General features: G+C 34.3%; 1 protein-coding gene across 1 annotated transcript in view; it reads right to left on the reverse strand.

The window, feature by feature from the left end:
• Positions 1–22,483, reverse strand: part of Ccdc7 (coiled-coil domain containing 7) — a 109,707-nt gene that overhangs the window by 76,156 nt on the left and 11,068 nt on the right. Inside the window, exons 4-6 of the mRNA XM_071619665.1 lie at positions 13,960–13,980; positions 13,635–13,667; positions 8,621–8,787 (exon numbers count right to left, since the gene is read on the reverse strand). Of these exons, the coding sequence (XP_071475766.1) occupies positions 8,621–8,787; positions 13,635–13,667; positions 13,960–13,980 (221 nt within the window). The remainder of the gene's footprint in view (positions 1–8,620; positions 8,788–13,634; positions 13,668–13,959; positions 13,981–22,483) is intronic.

Below are 22,483 nucleotides of genomic sequence, written 5' to 3' on the forward strand. Positions count from 1 at the left end.
GTGGTTGTGATTGCTGTAGGTTTTCTTGTACCTCCACTCCCCATCCCAGGAAAAACAGGGTTCTTTCCTTGGTTATAGATTCTCTGCAGGTAATCTGTGATGCAGAAACAATTCCCCTGGTCTATGGAGCTCACTGAGGTACTGTCATTGCTACTGAGTATAGGGCCTTAGTTGGTTCATTTGGGTTCTCATTTCTACTGCCCCAGGTTATGAAGATCAGATGCCAATTCTCTTTTATGATTGTGTCTGAGGTAGGATTCAACCAGTATCCAAACAGTGTCCTATCACTCAACATTTGTAGGCAAGAGTCAGGCTGGGGCCATTGCTTTTTGTTGCAGGGAAATTTCTGCCTTAACTGACTTCCAGCTAGCTGTAGCAATGGCCTGGGCACTTTTCCTTTACACTTTCTAGGGACTTGAGCACCATCTTGTCATGGCTTTCTGCCAGCTGCAGCCACAATCTGGGAATTCTTACCTCCATGCCACTGGATATTCAGGCAGCTTTGCTCCATGTCAGCCCCATGTTTGGGGGACTGTCTCTCTAGGAGCCTTAGCACTAGTGCAACTTCCTGCCATGTCTCCCTCTAGTGTCAGCAGGCAGCAGGAACCATTCTAAGGGCCCCCTTTTTCCCTTACCTCTGCTCAGTGCCTAAACTGCCTTGCCTCTCAGACCTGATCTCTGAAATTCACCACTATTAATTGTGGGCACCTGCTTTGTCTCTGCCCAGGCCTTAGCAGCCTATCTACCTACAATTTAGTAGTCCATTAAAAATGGATTAATCCACTGATGAGATTACAACCCCCACGATCCAGTCATTGCCTGAAAGCTCCATCTCTGAACCTTCCTGCATTGAGGACACACTTTCAACAAATGATTTCCTGGGGGAAAAATTTCAGATACAAATCATAACAGCATTTTTATTGGGTTATCAGGTTATTGTAAATGGAATGTTTTTATAATTGCTTTTTCAGTGAATTCATGATCAATATATAGAAAAGCTATTTATTTTTGTATGTTTATTTTGTATCCTGATACTTTCCTAAATTTGTTTATCAGTTCTAGATATCTGGTGAAGGTGTGTGTGTGTGTGTGTATGTGTGTGTGTGTGTATTTGTTTTACGCCTCTTCTAAACAGAATTATATCTTCTGCCAACAGTGATAATTTGACTTCTTTACCTACTTCTATGACTTTATTTTCTTCTCTGGTCTACATTGCTTTGGCTAAAATTTCAAGTAATATATCAAATAGGAGTAGTGAGAATAGATTTTCTTGCCTGGTTCTTGGTTTTAGAGGAAATGCTTTCAATTTCTCCCCATTCAGTAAGTTTTTTTTTTTCTTTAGTCTGTCATACATACCCTTTATGATGTTAAGTTCCTCCTATCCCTAATTTCTTCAGGATTTTTATCATGAGTAGACAATGAATTTTGTCAAAGCTTTTTTTCTGCATCTAATGATATGATCATTTCTGTTTTGTCCTTAATTCTACTTAAGTGGTATATTTCATTTACTGTTTGATGTATGTTGAACAATTCTTGGATCTGTGTAATGACACCATCATGGTGTATAATATTTTTGATGTGTTACCACGATTGATTTGCTAATATCTTAGTAAGGATATTTGAATGTGTATTCATCAAGAATACTGATCTTTAATTTTCTTTCCTTGATGTGACTTTATGTAGTTTTGGTATCAGGGTGATACAGGCATCACAAAATAAGAATAGAAGTGTTCCCCCTGGGTCTATTTCACAAAATAATCTGTGGATCATTAGCATTAGTTCATTTTTAAAGGTTTGGTAGAATTCAGCTGAGAATCCATCTGGTCCTGGACTTTTCTTTGTTGGAAAACATTTTATTATTGCTACCATCACACTGCTTCTTATTAATCTTTTTACATTTTAAAAATCCTCTTGGCTTAATTTTGGTAGGTCTTATATGTCCACAAATTTATCCAATTTTCTAGGTTTTCCAATTTATTGAAATGTAAATTTTCAAAATATTCCCTAATGGTCCTCTGGATTTCAGTGGTATCCATTGTGATATCTCCTTTTTTGTTTTTTTATTTTATTAATTTTCATCTTCTCATTCTTTTGGTTACATTGGCTTATCAATCTTCTTTGTTTCAAAGAACCAACAGTTCTTTATGTTGATTCTTTGTACATTTTTTGTTGCTTTTATTTAATTTCTTTGATCCTTTTTTCTTCCTTTTACTAGTTTTAGAATTGGTTTGCTTTTGTTTTCTAGGACCTTAAGATGCCTCATTAGGTTGTTTATTTGGAATTTTTCTGATTTTTTTCCTTTTCCCTTTTTTTTTTAAACTGAAGATTGGATCCAAAGGTGCTTTACCACTGAGACACCTCCTCAGCCTTTGGTTCTTTTGTTTTTGTCTTTTTGAGACAAGATCTCACTAAGCTGCTTAGGGCTCACTAAGGCTGAAGCTGGCCTTGAACTTGCAATCCTCCTGCCTCAGCCATCTAAGACACTGGAATTACAGGCATGTACCATTGTGCCCAGCTCTAATTTTTTCAAATCAGGCACTCATTAGCATAAACTTTTCTCTTAGAACCACTTTCCCCAGGTCACAAAGATTTTGAAATGTTGTATTTCAATTCTTTGGGAGGGTGGAGATTGAACCTAACCTAACCACTGAACCACATCCCCAACCCTTTATTTATTTATTTATTTATTTATTTAGGTACCAGAGCTTGAACTCAGGGGTACTGGACCACTAAGCCACCTCTCCAGCCCTATTTTGTATTTTATTTAGAGACAGGGTCTCACTGAGTTGCTTAGCACCTCGCTTTGCTGAGGCTGGCTTTGAACTCACAATCCTCCTGCCTCAGCCTCCTGAGGCCACTGGGATTACAGGCATGCACCATTGCACCTGGATATTTTTCATTTTGAGTCAGGGTCTTACTAAGTTACCTAAGGGTCTTGCTAAGTTGCTGAGATGGCTTTGAACCTGTGATCCTCCTGCCTTGGCCTGACAAGCCACTAGGATTTCCAGCATGGCCACTGCACCCACCTTTTCTCATTTTATTCTAAGAATTTAAAAAATTTCTTCTAGGATTCATTTATCATTCAAAACTGTGGCTTTCAATTGTTATGTATTCATGTACTATCTGTAGTTTTTCTTGCTTTTGATTTCTAATTTTACCCCACTATAATCTGATAAGATGCAAGGAATTATACCATTATTTTTGTATTTGCTAAGACCTACTTTGTGGCCTAAAATACAAACCACTTTTGAAAATTTCCATGAGCAGCTGAAATGAAAGGTGTTGTTGGGTTAAAATATTCTTCAGATGACTGTCAAGTCTTTTGATCTGTATGTTTTTAACTATGTAGCATCTTTGTTGATTTAATGTCTGTATGACTCATCTATTAGTGAGAGATGTGTATGAAATAATCCAGTATTATTGTACTGGTATCTACCTGAGCCTTTAGGTCCAGGATGTGTTCATTTTTATGTAACTGGAGGGCACAAATACAATTTTATCTTCTCACTGGATTGTTCCCTTTATCAGTATGAAGTGACCTTCTTTGTCTCTTCTGATTAGTTTTGGCTTGAAGTCTGGTTTATCAGATATGAAAGTAGCTACTCTTGCTTTTTAGGGGGACTCCACCTACACAGAATATCATTTTCTATCCTTTCACATTCAGTCATTGATATCTTTGACCAAGAGTTGTGTCTCTTCAGACTACAAATGGTTGGGTCATGGTTTTTAATCCAATTTGCTAATCTTTTAATTGGAAAGTTCAGGCTATATACATTCAATGTTATTATATATATTTATTATATTTCAATTTGATTTACTTCTCATGTTTGTTTCAATACTAATTCTCATTTGCTTATCTACTCTTTTAATAAAAAATTTCTTTCCTATGTTCTCTTGGCCATTTTTATCTTTTCCTCCTCCTTCTGTTTGTAAGATTTCTTTTAGGAACTTCTGCAATTATGGCTTGGTAGTCATGAATTCCTCTTGGAAGGTTTTTATTCTTTGATTCTAAGGATAGCTTTGCTGGATAGAACAAACAAGGCTGGAAGTTATGTTCTTTCAAGTTTTGAAATATATTGTTCTAAGCCCTCCCGAATCTTAGGGTTTCTTTTGAAAAATCATAGGTTGGCTTGATTGGTTCACCTTTAAATATGTCCTGATATTTTTTGAGGATTTTCAAATTCTGTCTTTATTCTATAATATTTGGCATTTTAATCATAATGTGTTGCAGAGAGGCTCTTTTTGATGTTGTATCTTTGATGTTCTGAATGCATCCTTCATCTTAATGTCCCTTTCATTCCCTAGGTTTGGAAACTTTTCTGCTAATATTTCACTGTAACATTATCAATGCCATTAGTCTATATTTCTATTTCTTCTACAATGCTAGTGATTTTTAAGTTTAGTTTCTTAATTATCCCATAGTTCTTATAAATTCAGATCATAGGTTTTTTTCTTTAATACCTTCTAAATATTTTAGGTGAGCTTCCTTGTCAAAGTTCTGAGGTTCTGTGTTTTACGTGATCTGATACATTTGTGAGACTCTCCACTAAACTTTTTACTGAGTCTTTCAATTCCAAGATTTTTACTCTATTTTCAGAGTCTCTCTACTGAAATGCTTTCACATTCTGTATTTTCTCCCTTAATTCATTCCTTAGATCTTCTTTTAATTTCATTAATCATTTTAACAATCAACTTTCTAAAATTCTTTGGAATTTTACCACTTCAGTGTCTGTGGATTCAATTACTAGGAGCTTATTGACTTTTGGAGGTATTCTACTTACTGTTTCTTTATATGTTCTAAGGTCCTCCTTTATTTGTACATCTGTTGATATACATTCCTCTTTTTCTTTTATGTGGGAGGTCCCTTAGTGGGTAGTTATCTATTTATAATAATCCCTGGGCTGTGGGTATATCTTAGCTTCAACATATATGATCAGCAAAATAAAAGTGTTAAAATTCAATCTCTAGTACCACTTTAAAAGGAAGAGTAATCCTCAGTAATAGAGGTAATTTAAGAGTAAACCATATCAACACAGGCTATAAAAGTTATTACTAAATGATCTCTGCAGTCTATTAAAGAGAAAAGTGGATGAAAAATAAGTAGAATCGACTATAAAGATTAAGCATTAATGATAGTACAGTAAATTGAACTAGTAGAAGAAATATTTTTTAAAAGAAAATAGGGAAAAAAGAAAAACACAAGAAATAAAAGGGATAGGGAAAGGAAAGGAGACAAAATAAAATGAGAGGAAAAAATGGAAAGAAAGGGATTGAGAATGGAGATGATACAGAAGAAAAGAAGTATAAAAGAGGACCAAATTTACAGAGTATATAAACTTAGCACTCTGGGGGAAAAATAATGTGTGAAAGTTACTAGAAATCAGTTTATATTGAGCAGTTAATGCAACAATAGTAATAAAGAGATTCAGTGTTCTTCTTGCTGAGTTTTTTAGAATAGAGACATTTTCTTCTGAGATTTCAATTTTAGAATCTCCCAACAATGAGGAAGTTTGTGTGACACAAATACCACATTGTTTGTTTGTCTGTCCAATCTTGTTAGGGTGATCTGTATGCTGAGCTACACCTCCTCCTTACTTGGCAGCATCTATTAGAATAACATTGTCTGTTTCAGAGGAGATTACAGCCTCAAAATAACTTTGTTATTATGACTAGGATGGGAATGTAAGTGTGACAAGGACTCCCACTCAGCCCTGATCCAACCCAATTTTACATTCTTTCAGCTACTTTCCTGATCCCAGAGTTTGGACAGCTAATTTCAAATGAAAGCATCCTTTGTTCTTCTCTGGTCTACAGACTGTGGCTCCCACTCTCCGACCTTCTCCCAACTCTGTGTTAGAATCTCACATTTCTGTACTCAGACTGACTCATGGCCTGAACATCCAATGATCCAAAGAAAAGTAAAGCCTAAGTGGCTGTTTTGTCTTGGGTATTCAAAAAGCATGTATACCAAAGATGCAAGTATGGTTTAATATACATCAATGTAATTCATCACATAAATAGAATTAAGGATAAAAATCATTTATCATCTCAATAGATGAAGAATACAAATAATAAAGACTGGAGAGGACATGAAGAAAAGGGAACACCTTTACACTGTTGGTAGGACTGTAAGTTGATACAACTGCTATGAAAATCAGTATACAGGCTCCTCAAAATAGCAGGCATGAAACCACAATATTACCTAGCTACATCACTACTCAGTATTTATCCTGAAGAATTAACGTCATCTTACTACAGTAATACATGCATACACCCATGTTTACAGCAGCACAATTCACAATAGCCAAACTATGGAACCAGTCCAGGGTTCCATCAACAGATAAATGGATATAGAAAATGTGGTATATGTTCAAAACGGAGTTTTATTCAGCCACAAATAAAATTAAAATTATATCATTTGCAGGAAAACGTATATAACTAGAGACCATCATGTTAAGTAAAATAAGTGAAACTTAGAAGGTTAAGGATCATATGTTTTCTCTCATAAGCAGAAATTAGAGAGGAAAAACAAAAACAAAGGTGGGAGTTGATCTCCTAGAAATCAAAGAGAGACCAGTAGAGGAAAGGATCAAGGGATGAGAGGTCAGGATGGAAGTAGGAAAATGCCAGGGAGTAATAGTAGCCAAATTATATTATTATATTTGTGTGCATGTATAAATATGAAAGAAAAAAGTCCCACCAATATGTAGAACTATAATGCACCCATTAAAAGTATGAAAAAATAATATAAATAATAATAAATGCTAGAAAGGATGTAGAGGAACCTCCTGTAGTTGTACTAATTCATAGTCCCACTCTTAGTGGGACTATGAATTAGTACAACTACTATAAAAATCAATATGGAGTTTCCTAAAAAGATTAGGCATGGAATCATCACATGACCCAGCTGTATTACACCATGGTATTTTTTTTTAAATATTTTTTTTACTTGTCAATAAACTTTTATTTATTTATTTATATATAGTGCTTAGAATGGAACCCAGTGTCTCACACACTCTAGGCAAGTATTCTACCACTGAGCCACAACCCCAGCCCCACTCGTTGTTATTTATCTTAAAGAGTTAAGGTCATCATACTACAGTGATACATGCATATTCATGTTTATAGCAGCACAATTCACAATTGTGCCAAAACTATTAAACCATCCAAGGTATCCATCAACAGATGAATGGATAAAGAAAATGTAGTGTGTATCTACATAATGGAGTTTTATTCAGCCATATAGAAAAATTATGTCATTTGCATAAAAATGGATGGAGCTATATACATTATGTTAAGTAAAATAAGTTCAACTCAGAAGGTCAAGTGTTGTATATTTTCTCTTATATGTGGTTGCTAGAGAGGTAAAAGGAAAAGAAAGGTGGGTTGGACCTAATGAAAACGAAAGGGAAAAATTACGCAGTAGAGGAAATTGACCAAGAAATGTGATGTGGGGAGACAGGGGAGGAAGTGCTTGAGAATAATATGGCCAAATTATATTGTTATATTGTGTGCATGTATGAATATGTAACAACAAATTCCACCATTACATACAACTACAATGCACCAAATAAAAATGTGGGGGGAAAACAGAAAAAGGGAAGTATACCAATAAGAAGACAATAAAGAATTTTAAAAAGAGAGAAATAGGAAAAGCAAAGGTACTGAAGGGATTTCTAGTTTCTTCTCAGTAAATCCAAATGAAGAATCTTTTTAAGTTGTTACTTCCCCACTTTCATTATCTCCCTAAAGAGTGCTGGGACTTTCTCCTGAACACGCTCAGCTCATGCTATCTGATCTTATTTTCTGCTAAGATTACAAATTTGTTGGACAGTAGCACCTGTTTATCAAACTGGGCTGGAGAATTTCTTTGGCTTGTTGGAGGGGAGCTTCCCTCCCTGACTCAGACACCATGTGCCCAGTGCTGCCACAGTCCATTCCTTTTATTAATTCTCTTCCTAATTTAGAAACTTGATATTTTTGGGTTTTACCTGGTTGATAGATATCTGGGTTGCCTATTAGAATTTTCCCAGTCTTCCTACCTCGTATCCTGCTGCTGCAAAAAGTTATTTTAACTCAGTCTCTTGGAGCTGCTACAATATTGTGGGTTCCTCTGATCCAACATTTCCCAACAGACTTTCTAATAGCCATATATGGTTAATAAGCATATGAAATGTGGCTAGTGTAACCAAAAAAAATTAAATTTGAATTTGAATTTGAATAACCATGGGTGGTTAGTAACTATTGTAGTATATACTGCCACTAGACTAATAAAAATTTTAAATAGAAAAACTAAGTAGGGGGCTGGGGTTGCATCACAGTGGTAGAGCACTTGCCTGGCATGTATGAGGCACTGGGTTCAATCCTCAGCACCACATAACAGTAAATAAAATAAAGGTCCATTAACAACTAAAAAACAAAAAAAATAAAAAAACAAAAAACTAAGTAGGCCTTCTGATTTGATTTAGAAGTTCTGTGTATAGGGATACTATGCGACTGATTATACCCATTTTCCTCCCACATCTCAATAAGGATGTTTACATGTCAAAACTGATATCAAATGCTAATCATATCACCCTCTTATAGCTTTTAATTCAATTAATTATTATATTTCACTTACGTGGATTTACATGGCATGTCTTTCAAGGAGTATTTAGGCATCTGTGTAAGCTGATTTTTCAGTTCTTCAAGCTTTTGCATTTGTGTTACTACTTTTGAAATGTTTAAAGAGACTGTTTTCTCAGGTGCTAGAATATCTGCTTCTGAAAGACTATAACCTCTACTTAGCTAAAATAATAAAATAAACAAATTATTTAAGAAATACCCATTTTCCTCCACATCTCAAAGAAATTTCAGTTTGCTTTATAAAATCTGATTTTATCTACAACTATTATGTCAAATGATGATAAAATAGTTAACAAAAATATGAGCAATTATCTATCAATAGAATCACAGCCCAATAAGGATGTTTACATGTCAAAACTGACATCAAATCTTCTGTTTACACTTTTTATATCCAGAAATTTGAAGCAAGCCCAATAATAGTAAGTACAACTTAAAATATTTACGAGAGTAATTCTAAAATAGTTGCTTCACCTAAATTCTTTCAAAAAGTATCCCTACTGTTATAACTTATAGAAACACAATAATTTGCTCTCAAAGACTAATACCTTATATCAAATCCCAGAAGTTAACATATAAGTGTCCATGGAACTGCATTTATCAATCTGTGTGAATAAAATCTTAGATCACTTTGGGAGTCTCAAGTTTTTTGGAATAGACCAAGCTAAAAAGCAACAGGCAATAGAGAGAATCAATAAGATTTATAGAATAAGATGACACATCATTATTAATATTCTAAGCAATAGGCCTACTCAAAGGAAGTCCAGCAAAAAAGGAGCATACAAAAGCCACAGTGACTGTTTTAATATGCTTTTTTGATGCTTGACCCAAAGACCTGACAAGAACAATTAGAGAAGGAAAAGTTTCTTTTGGGGTTCATGGTTTCAGAGGTCTTAGTACATAGACAGCCAACTCCATTCTTTGGGGTCCAACATGAGGCAGAACATGGTGGAAGAGTATGGCAGAGGAAAGCAGCTCAGAACATGGTTCCAGAAAAGAGAGAGAGAAGAAAAGGGAGACAGACAGACTCTACTCTCCAGGGACAAGATACATACCCTTAAGGCACACCCTCAATACCTTACCCTACCTGCTTTCAGTTACCACTCAGTTAATCTCTACCAGGGGATTAACACATTAATTAGGTTAAAGCTCTCATAACCCAATCATTTTACCTCTTAAACATCTTACATTGTCTCACATTTGAGCTTTGGGAGCACATCTCATATTGAAACCATAACAGTGAAAGAAACAGCAATACATAGAGTTAAACAAGCATAACAGCAATTGGTCTGGGTGGGGAAGAGTAAGAAGTTTTGACAAGATAATACCAGAGATCCATCCATGTATATACCTCTAATGATGGGAGGGAGAGTGGTCAGGGGAGAAGTCAAGGACTAGCAAAGAGAAATTCTAGCATTAAATATTTAGAACAAGTTTTTCATTATAGTAATGACTACCTAGAATGGGATTAGAATATAGCAACAGGAAATGCTGACCAGTATAATGCAAGTCTGAGATATTGATAAGGCTATGGAACTGGGGAAGAGAAGTCAGAGACTTACAAAACCTTACTGGTAAAGGCAAGATCCCAGAGAAGAGCCATGACATGGCACATTCTTGTGGGCAGCTTCTCCCAGACCTCCTTAGCAAAATTCCCCAAAGCAGAACCCTTATGCACAATGTCCCAGCAAGAGGTACAGCATCTCCCTGGAAGATGTCTTTTCCTAGGACCACAGAGTAACTTTCAGGGTACCACCCTCATGAGCACCTTCCAAGTGAGTTTAAGTTCTACCAGCATGGTACCCAAGAAAGTTTCTGCCACCCAATGATGACAACTACTCCCTCTTCAAAAGGTCTGAATCTTAGCCCTAAGGTGGGAGAAGAGGATCTGGGGTATTTAGATGTGTTCCTTCCTTGAGTGCTCTTTTTTCCATCCTGGGGGTTGAGGATATTCTCTATATCTATTGCTATATTCTTTTAGATTGTCTTTACCTCTTTAATAGTATTTTCTCTATTATAACAATTCTCTATATTAAGCATTGCCTAATCAAATTAGTATGTGGTTTTTGTCTCTTGATTAAACCATAACTGGTACATTGCATTTCCTAGTATGAACTTAATGTGAACAGAAGTCATTTCTAGGAGAAGGAATGATGGCCCAGAACTAAAGAAGTAAGAAACAATGAGATTATCAACTATAAGACTTTACCAAAAATAACTATGGGTACAGGTTCCAGCAAGACAACTTTGAAAGGGCTCATCCAATATTTCAATGGTGCAGTTCACCATACACTCTGAAGGCTTCAACATCTCTGTTAATACATCATAGTCATAGGCATTAACCTTATCATCATGAACAGACAATAAAATATATTAGTAAAAATATTATTCAAATATTTTCAAATGTTAGTATGCATGAGAATCTCTTAAGAGAGCCTAGCTTCCTCACATACAAATTCTAATCCAGTATTATACACTTATGACAAGTATCTTGTGTTAAACATGATACATCAACTATGAAACACGCCTTAAAAGGCAGAAGAGAGTAACTTAGACAATTAACTGATACACCCAATTAAGAAAATACTCAAGAGAAGAAACTACAGATTTAAACATTGAAAAACTTGGAATTCCAGTTCAGAAATATACTTGTATAGTGAGGATTCCTACTAGAGATTATGAATGTTTACGCTGAATTTCAAGAATACTGAACAGTTGCTAACTGGCACTAAGGCACAAACAACATATAAAAAGACAAGCAGACACATTTAGGAAGGAAAATCAAAAGGACTTATGAATGAAATGAATATTTAGGATAGATGGAAGTGAGTTTCAAGGATGGTTACCCCATTTCTGATTTACTCAACTGGATGAATTACCATTAACTAAGATAGAAACACTAGAAAATGAGTACAAAATTCTTGTTTTTGATCCACTGAATTTGAAGTGAAACAAGTCTGGAGTTGTTTCTAAATTACCAACATCAAAGTAAAACTGAATGAGATTACCTAAGGAAAGTTTAGAGAAAAAAAAAGGCATGCCAAAATTTACTGCTTAAGTAGTTGACTGAAAAGGAAATAGTCAAAGAGGTAAAAACAATAGCCAGTACAGTATAATTCACAGAAACCAAAAGAATATTGTTTCAAAAAAAATGAGAAAGTGATCAATAATACTAATTATGGTTGAGATAAAGAAACATGTCTATTAAGTTTAATAATATACAAATTACTGGGAACCATATGCAACAGTCTGAATAATTTGAAAAATATATGGGAATTAAGAACATAGTTATAGTAAATATACAATCTGGCTCTGAACAGGTAACTTATGTTCCACAGATAAGGTTGTAAAGACAGACATATAATCCCAGTTACAAGGGGAAAGTGGCATTAAATAAGAAAGATAAACACTTTAAAATACCAAAAAATAAATGAGAAACGTTGAATATATGAGACACAAAGTCCTTAAGAAGCCAAGAGGAGATGGAATTCAAAACAAAAGTGAAAGAATTATTCCTATGTATAGGCAAAAAAACAATATCTGTCTTTTAAGAGGAGGGCAGAAAGATAAAATGTGTATGCATGTAAATATTTTGTTTGGCAAACAGGAATTGATATTATAGCTATTTTAGTTTCTGTAAGTGTACCCTGTGATGACACAATTTCCTGATAACACATTGTTCAGAATATATCCTTGTCATTAAGCAATGCCTAACTGTAAATAGAAAGATAGAAATCTATAGTTCAATAATAAGTTACCTGCATTAGAAATTTGATTAATGATAAAGTTCAGAGTGTGACTTGACATACAGTCCAAGGGTAAAAAAGAACACTGATCTTTATAAATGCAGAAGTCAAGGAACTGAGAAACTGGATTTTAGATTTTAGATAGATCATGTACGTTGACAGGAATGAATGCAAAAAAAAATACAAATCTACAAATAAAGCAGAAAAATATTTCTAGTTTCAAAAATAAGAAGGCAGAAGACAGATTGAAGTTCCTAAATTATGAAGAAGAAATTTTACAAGCGAGTAAAGGAATAGTTGACTTCACCCAACCTTACTTCTCTAGAAAGATAATGATCATTATGCTATAGTCAAAGAACTTCTAACATTTCTCCAATGTCAGCCATATCTATCTTAAAGAAAGCATGTATAGACAATGAAAGTCTTCTACTCTGCTAAAAAAATAGTTTATTTTCCCTTTAATTTTGTATTCCAAATAAGTCAGCCTCTTTAAAGAGCTTGGGCTTCAAAAGCAATTTGAGTGGACCATAAGCATGACAAATGTAAAACTAAAATAATTCTATATACCACTAAAAGCTACTTTGGAAATCATTGTTATTAATGGTATATATGAAGTTTTTTCCAAAATAGATTAAAAGCCCTTAAGTCAGAGGCTTAAAGTTCTCAAACTGATAAAGTACTTGAAAATCAGAAGTACAAATTACTCTAGCATTATTTAAATTATTTAATACCATTAAAAGAACATATTAAACTTAAGAGAAAATTAATAGATAATTGTATGTCTGTGAATATATTATGCATGATTTTTTAAATATAGGATTTTTTTAAATTGATCTATTCTACCTTATCATTTACTACTTTCTGTAAATTAGGAAAAGAAAAATAGTTCAATTTCCCTTATTCAATTTTGGGAAACAAAATGTATCAAATTTTGAATATAGTAGATAAATGCAGGAATATAGGGTATAAATCACTAAAAAATATTTTTTTACCCACTAATTCCTCTTCTATCAAAATCAAATGATAACTTTATGACCCAAACTTTAAACATACCTCTAATTGATTTTTCAAATGAGTCAAAATATTGATTTAATTAACAATGAAGAAATGTTATGGAGCTGGGGTTGTGGCTTGGTAGTACAGTGCTTGCCTAGCACGTGTGAGGCACTGTTTTTAGTCCTCAACACCACATAAAAAATAAGTAAACAAATAAAGGCACTGTGTTCATCTACAACTAAAAAGGAAAAAAAGAAATGTCATACTTGCCTCCTCCATTTGATTGACCTGTAGCTGAAACCACTATACAACAAACAAAACATAAAGGAGCAAAGAAGAAAGAATTAATGACAAGTTGAATTTCCTCAGTAAAATTAATGTACATATACATGTATGCCTCTGAACTTTCATCTGGCAAGCATCAGTTCTTAGGGTTCATAAAAGGGCCCAATGCAGCATACAACTGAAAATAAAGTTTTAAATATAGCAGCAAGTTTGAAAGTCCTTTAACTTCCACAAGACTTAGAAAACTGTTTCATTTAAATGTATTTCTCTATTAAGTTTTAGTATGTTAGCTTCAATACATTGATCATACCTTAAAAAGAGATTCCAAAATCTGGAAAATAAAAATTTAAAGAATATATTTTAAAATAAAATCCTTCACAATGTATAATATTTAATTCATATCTTATTATTTTCAATCACAAAAGTATAATAATTGCTAAAATAGGACATAAATCTATAGTTCAAAATCATAATTTTAAATTCAAAGACAGTGTTTCAGTCAATTTTGTATAGACAACTTACTTCAAGAATAAAAAGTAATTCTACACCCTTACAGAACTATATTAAGAGGCCCCAAAATAATCCATATGAGTCATTTCATATATTTTCTTAATATAGGTAAGGAATAAAAATATATGCCAAAGGGCATATATTTCTCTTCATAGAACAGCAAGTTAAATAATTAAAAGCATTACCTTTAAATACTATTAATACAATTTTTTTCTTGCTAAGGAAACTAAAATATCAAGATAGAAAATATCTTACTGCCACTTTTGTTTTTTATGCAAAATACAAAGAACTGGTTTGGGAGCTTTAAAAATCTATGAAAAAAAATACACAGATTAATATATACTTATCCCTTAAAAATTTAATGTGAAATGATTAGATCTTTTACCCTCTATCCCCACACTTTCACGTCTGGGTAAAAGTTTTGAATTGCACTATTAAAGAAAAATATTTCTACAAGCATTCGGGTAGAGGAAAAATGTTATTTACAATGAACCAATATAGACTAGTCTACACTGTCTCTGCTGCAATATTGACTCTACATCAGGGTTCAAAAATAGTGGCTCCACAACCAATAGTAGCAGCACCACACAAACATGCTACTTATTAAAGCAAAACCTCAGGCCCCACCCCAAAATACTGAATCAGAAACTCTGGAAGTAGCACCAGCAATCATCTATTCCTTTAGGTGATTTTTTTTATGCTAAAGTTTGAGATTCACTAAGCTAAATAATAAAATGCATAGATCTACTAAAAAAATATGAGGCCCTCCAGAAAATAAACTAAAGCAAATTAATATCCATGTTTGAAGAAAAATATTTTCAGCCATATAAGGGTTTAGGAATAATATCCACTAAGTCACACTGTCTTAGAATAACATCCTTCTTTACATTATTAAGTGGATTCTGAGGTTCACAAAACCACTCTTCTGCCCTGAAAATTGATGGGAAACACTAACAGATTCAAACACTCGATGTAGCTTGAGTTCTACAATTATGTACACCATTAAGAACTAGGAGAACAGTGGCTTCCTAAGTTCTTGAGAAATCTCACATCAGTAGTTGCTAATACTGCTAAATCTAGAACAGTACTGATAAAAACAAAGATGAAAATTGAATAAAAGTGAGAAAAAGCAACATTAGACACACAATACTTAAATAGGGAAAGTACTGTTAAATTATGGAGTAATGCCTATAAACTTTTTGAGGAAAATATTAAATTGCCATTGTAAATTTAAAGATATTGAGGACTGCCTCCACCAACCTGCACGGGAACCCAGGCCCAGGCTAGGCCCAGTACACCCCTGCCAACCAGCAGACCCATGCCAGAGCTCAGTCCCTGGCCCAAGACTGCCCCTCATACCTACACAGGAGCCCATGGGAGCCCAGGCCTAACCTGCCTCCACCTAGGGACACTGCAGCCACCTCCATAGCCCTCCCCATGCAGTAGCCTCCACCTTGTGACAACAGATAGGTCTAAAAGCAGCAGCATCTCAGAACAGGCAGCCCAAAGCTACTGTAAGGCCCACCCTTTCAGCCTCACTTCTGAAAGAGGTTGCATCCATCTTGGGATACCCCCACTGCTATCCTGATTTACCTCCGCAATTGCTGCTACCACCTATAATTCCAGTAGCATCCATCATGAGTCACTGGCAGGGTCTGGAAGCCCAACACCAAAATGAGGTGCAGATAATCCGCACAGATACTATAATATTATAGGGTAAGAACTGTAATACCTCAGATATGCACTGCAAGAAAGGAAGACACACAGACAACATGAAAAATCAACAGAATCCATGGACAGTGCCGTTAATGAAATGTCAGAGAAGGAGTTCAGAACATATATGATTAAAATGATCTGTGAATTAAAGAATGACCTAAATGAGCAAATATAGGCAAAAACTGATCACTCTAACAAAGAGATGAGAAAGCAAATACAGGCAACAATGCCAAACCAAGAATCTTACATCCAGCAAAATTAAGCTTCAGATTTGAGGATGAAAGCCTTTCATAATAAACAAAAGTTAAAGAATTTACAGTGAGAAAGCCCACTACAATCTACAGAGCATCCTCAGCAAAATATTTCAGGAGGAGGAAATGAAAATCAATAAAGGGAAGAACTTTACTAAAGGAAAGGCCAAACAAAGGAGAACCAAGTCAAGCTAAAACCAAAAATAAACCAAAATGTCCAGGAATACAAATCACATTTCAATAATAACCCTAAAGGTGAATAGCCTAAACTCATCAATTAAAAGAAAAAGATTGACAGATTGGATTAAAAAAAGACCCAACTATATGTTGCCTTCAAGAGACTCATCTCACAAGAAAAGACATCCATAGGCAGAAGGTGAAAGGGTGGGCAAAAACATACCACTCACATGGAACATGTAAATAAGCATGCGTTTCCATCCACATATCAGAAAAAGTGGACTTCAAACCAAAGCTAGTGAAAGGGAATAAAGAAAGACATTTCATACTGCTGAAGAGATTCATACATCAACAAAACATAACAATCATATAAATATCTACACCCCAAAATGGGGCATCTGTACATATCCAACAAACCCTTCTCAAATACAAGAACCAAATAGAACACAACACAATAATACTGGGTGATTTTAACATACATTTTTCACCACTGGTTAGATATTCCAAACAAAAACTAAACAAATAAACTATGGAACTCAATAATACAATAAATAATTTGGACTTCAGACATATATAGAACATTCCTAGCCAAAACAATCAGAGAGATGAAGGAAATTAAAGGGAGATGGATAGGAAAAGAAGAACTCTAACTATCATTATTTGCTGACGTGACTCTATACATAGAGGATCCAAAAAACTCTACCAGAAAACTTCTAGAATTAATGAATGAATTCAGCAAAGTAGCAGGATACAAAATCAATACCCATAAATCAAATACATTTTTGTACATCAGTGATGAATCTCTGAAAGAGAAATTAGAAAAACTACCCCATTCACAATAGCCTCAAAACAAATAAAATAAAATACTTGGGAATCAACTTAGCAACAGAGGAGAGACCTCTACAATGAAAACAACAGAACACTAAAAAAGAAACTGAAGAAGACCTTAGAAGATGGAAAAAACTCTCATGCTCCTGGATAGGCAGAATTAATATTGTCAACATGGCCATACTACCAATAGTGTTATACAGATTCAATGCAATTCCAATTAAAATACCAATTTCATTCCTTATAAAAAAGAAAAGGTAATCAGGAAATTCATTTGGAAAAATAAGTGACCCAGAATAGCTAAAGCAATCCTTAGCAGGAAGAATGAAATGAAGCAGGAGGCATCCCAATATTGGATCTTAAACTATACTACAAAGCTATACTAATAAAAACAGTATGGTATTGGAACCAAACTAGACATGTAGACCAATGGTACAGAATAGATGACACAGAGACAAACCCACATAAATTCAGTTATCTCATACTAGACAAAGGTTCCAAAAACAAATAGTGGACAAAAGATAGCCTCTTCAACAAATGGTGCTGAGAAAACTGGAAATCCATATGCAGCCAAATGAAACTAAACCCTATCTCTCACCATGCACAAAACTCAAAGTGGATCAAGGACCTAGGAATTAGTTCAGAGACCATGCACCTAATAGAGGAAAAAGTTGGTCCAAATCTTCATCATTTGATTAGGCCCCAACTTCCTTAATAAGACTCCTAAAGTGCAAGAAATCAAATCAAGAATTAATAAATGGAATGGACTCAAACTAAAAAGCTTCTTCTCAGCAAAAGAAATAATCAGTGAGGTGAACAGAGACTCTACATTTTGGGAGCAAATTTTTGCCATACACACATCAGATAGAGCACTAATCTCCAGGATATATAAAGAACTCAAAAAACTTAACACCAAAAAAACAAACAACCCAATCAACAAATGGGCTAAGGAGCAGAACAGACACTTCTCAGAAGAAGATATACATTTGATCAACAAATATATGAAAAAATGTTCAACATCTCTAGTAATTAGAGAAATGCAAATCAAAATACTCTTAAGATTTCATCTCATGCCAATCAGTTATCAAACATATAGAAAATAATAAAGGTTGACGAGGATATGGGAGAAAGGCACACTCATATGTTGCAGTTGGGACTGCAAATTGGTGCAACCAATTTGGAAAGCAAAATGGAGATTCCTTAGAAAGCTTGGAATGGAACCAGCCTTTCACTCAACTATCCCACTCCTTGGTCTATACCCAAAGGACTTACAAATAGCATCCTACAGTGACATAGCCACATCAATGTTCATAGCACCATAATTCACAACAGCCAAGCTGTAGAATCAAACTAGATGCCCTTCAATAGACAAATGTATAAAGAAACTGTGGTATATATACACAATGGAATATTACTCAGTGCTAAAAGAGAATAAAATTATGGCATTTGCAGGTAAATAGATGGAGTTAGAGAATATCATGCTAAACAAAGGAAGCCAATCCCAACAAACCAAAGGCTGAATGTTTTCTCTGATAAGTGGATTATGGAATGGTGGCGGGGCATGGGACAAGTGGAGGACCTTTGGATAAGGCAAAGCAGAGGGAGACATGGGGGTAAAAAAGATGGTGGGATGAGACAGACATTATTACCCTAGGTACATGTATGATTGTACGAATGGTATAACCCTACTTAATACAACCAGAGAAGTCAAAATTAGTGCTCCATTTAGCTTCTCTAGGCTTATTTAGCATGTGCACTTCCTATTTTGGAAAGCCATAAATAAAAGAATTGAAGAGCATTCTGCTGACAATGTATAACCAATTACTTATAAATAAAAAATAGAGAAAATACCTTGCATTCTATCTAATCATAATAAAATGAAATAAGATTAACAATAAATTTAAAAATAAAGGCTATTCTAACCACTAGACTGTAGGAGCCACTCTGGAAATACACACCCTTAAGTCCTGAGCAAGAGATACTGAACAATTATTGCACCCCACAATAACTTGGGCTTTACCTCTGCTCAGATAATGAGGCATGGCTCCAAGAGTAGGCGTTACCTGGGGGGTTGAGTTACACTCACCTGTTTCTTTGTAATCTTATTCCTTTGCCTTTTTGGGAATAAAATATTCCACAGAATCTCCCATTGTGTGTCCCCTATATAAGAATAAAGAATTCCAGTGGCTTACTCTTTTTCCACAGACCCTTAAGGTTGGAGAGCCTTCCTGAATTTTGAAAAGTACTTCTGTGTGTTTGTGCGCTTTCTTCACTATTTTCTTAAGTTATTGGAATAGTCAGATTTGTGAACCTAGCATGGGTCACAAGCTAGGATAGATGGTGATATTAGAAAATATCATGCTAAGCGAAATAAGCCAATCCCAAAAAATGACTCTGAAGATAAGTATTCCTAAAATCAGACAGAGAGCCATAAATAAATCAGCTCAACAGCCAATAGCTTATTTCAATAAAAAACTTAACATGATAGACCTTTTCTTAACTTTAATATGAGACAATGCCCTACCTACATTGATATTTTTAAAATTGGTAAAGTCACAAATTATTCATAATTATTAGAGCTAATCTTGCTACATTAAGTTATTAAGGATGTTCATGCAGCTGTTTATACACAAAGATTGGTTTGATACAGATCCCTCAAAATGTCATTGCTAGCTCAATGTCATATAAAATTCTAAATTAGATCCCTATTTTAACAACACTGTTGACTTGTATTTATCCATTAATATTTGAGATACTAACTCCCCCTACTTAGGTCAACACTAAGTTTGATAACAATAATAACAATTTTTCATAGATTGGTAAATATTACCTATTTCATTTTTTATTAATTATAAAAAACAAAATATCTTCTCTAGGCTTATTTAGCATGTGTACTTCCTATTTTGGATAGATGCATATATATTTCTCATGCCCCTAGTAAAGGCCATACTTTCTAAGTTAAAAACTCTGTCACTAGCCTCATCCCAAATTAAGATAATTATTTAAGTTAATCTAGAGCTAATTTCAAAGGATAAATTTTATATACAACTTACTATATTTTCCATTTTTGATAGTTCTATTAAAGTCAAAATCAAGTCATACAATTAATAAAGACTAAGTTTCTATTTGCCATAGTCACTTTAAATAACTTTTGTCAAAATTCAAGATGCTAACCCTTTTCTTATGATTTAAATACCTGTACTATTTAACTTAATGATATTATGACTTATGCCAGCCTTTCATTCAATGTTAATAAATTAAAAAGGGGGAAAATAGGATCCCATATGCATACACTAGATCTTACAAATATTTCAAAACTTTTCTTAAATTGTAATATTGAGAGTGTTACTGCTACTGAACATGATTCAGTAAATTAATCAGATTTCAAAGGAAAGGTTTTTTTTTAATTTTTTATTGTTGGTTGTTCAAAACATTACATAGTTCTTGATATATCATATTTCACACTTTGATTCAAGTGGGTTATGAACTCCCATTTTTACCCCATATACAGATTGCAGAATCACATCAGTTACACATCCATTGATTTACATATTGCCATACTAGTGTCTGTTGTATTCTGCTGCCTTTCCTATCCTCTACTATCCCGCCTCCCCTCCCCTCCCCTCCCCTCTTCTCTCTCTACCCCCTCTACTGTCATTCATTTCTCCCCCTTGTATTATTTTCCCCTTTCCCCTCACTTCCTCTTGTATGTAATTTTGTATAACCCTGAGGGTCTCCTTCCATTTCCATGCAATTTCCCTTCTCTCTCCCTTTCCCTCCTATCATCATAAAAATGACTGAAAAACCTGGCATAGGAAGGTAAAGTCCAGCTGCAGAGTTTATGGCCATGCAGCTTCATGAGCTTGTCAGGCAAGTAAAAATTATGATGTTGATCCTATGGTAAACAGGCTGTTTGGGAGTATCTTTTGAGAAAAAGAGAGCATATGAGAAACCTAAACCAGATAATTATGCTGATCCTTAGAAATTAAGACATATATCTGTCCAGATTTTAAATTGTTTAACAATTTTAAATTGTTTAAATTGTTAAAATAAACATTGTTGAAATAGAAATGAAGTGGCTAGATTGTGAAAATGTCTTGCCAGTATAACATATGGTATTTAGAAATAGTGGATATATTTTAAGCTGGTCTCCTAGAATTACATGAGGATGCCATAACTCCTAGAAATTTTAACCCTCAGTGAGATGGCATCCAAAAAGATGTTTGATGTTTGACTTCTACCTCCAGAATTTCTACATTACTGACAAGTTTTACCTGACTTTGTAGGCAGAAATTGTAAGGAAGGTTCTTGTTATGGCCTGTGAGCCTATGTATAATCTCCTTATGTTTTAATTACTGGAGATGTAAAAGTCAAAAGGAAAGATGATAAATATTCTGTAGCCTGTAATAAAGGTAATTTAAGTAATTGTATCACCAGATATAATAGAGGGAAGAGAACACTGATACTTTACCAGCCCTCTTTTGTCTTACTGCCAGCTAATATCTCAGAACTATGGTATGCTGATGCTGGTTTTCAAGTCTTACAACAAATACATGCCCAGCTGACTAGACCTAAGTGAGTTCTTGGACTCATAATACTTGAAATGACTGCCTTAGTTTCATTTATTGCTTCCACAGTCACAGCTTTGGTGGCTATATCTCAAAATATTCAGCATACAGATTTTCTTAATAATTTGGTTCAGAATACTTCCAAATCTCTTCATAATCAGATAAATATTGATGAAAGAATTTAAACTAAGCTAAATGCCTTAGAAAATACTGTCATAAATATTGGTAATGAGCTTTCAGCTTTAAAGTTCAAAGAAAGGCTCAAATGTCATGCTGATTATAGATATGTGTGTGTTACTGCTGCCAAATAAAATGCTTCCCAGTGGGATTGGGAGAAGGTTTAAAACCATTTATTAGGTATTTAGTAGAACAATAATAACAATTTGGATCTTTTAGAGTTACTTCATCATACTCACGATATACAAAAAACATCATATTGATTTTTCAGATCCTACCACTTTAGCTGATCAAATACTTCAAGAGTTAAATGGTTTTTTTTTATTCCTGAAAACATACTAAAACATTCTGCATGGTATATTATTGGACTGTTCTCTTTGCTATTAATCCTTTCTTGTATTGTAATCATATGATGTTGTGCCTTCAGAACAAGAACTCGGGAACTTGAGATAGCAATTCATCACCTACTTTTTCAAAGAAAGAGGGGGAATATGTTGGGAACCACTCAGTAAATACTCGCCCTTAAGTCCTGAGCAAGAGATACTGAACCACTATTGCACCCTGCAATAATTTAGGCTTTACCTCCGCTCAGATAATAAGGCGTGAC

This window comes from Marmota flaviventris, chromosome 12 (assembly GCF_047511675.1).
Source record: "Marmota flaviventris isolate mMarFla1 chromosome 12, mMarFla1.hap1, whole genome shotgun sequence".
Classification (NCBI taxonomy): domain Eukaryota; kingdom Metazoa; phylum Chordata; class Mammalia; order Rodentia; family Sciuridae; genus Marmota; species Marmota flaviventris.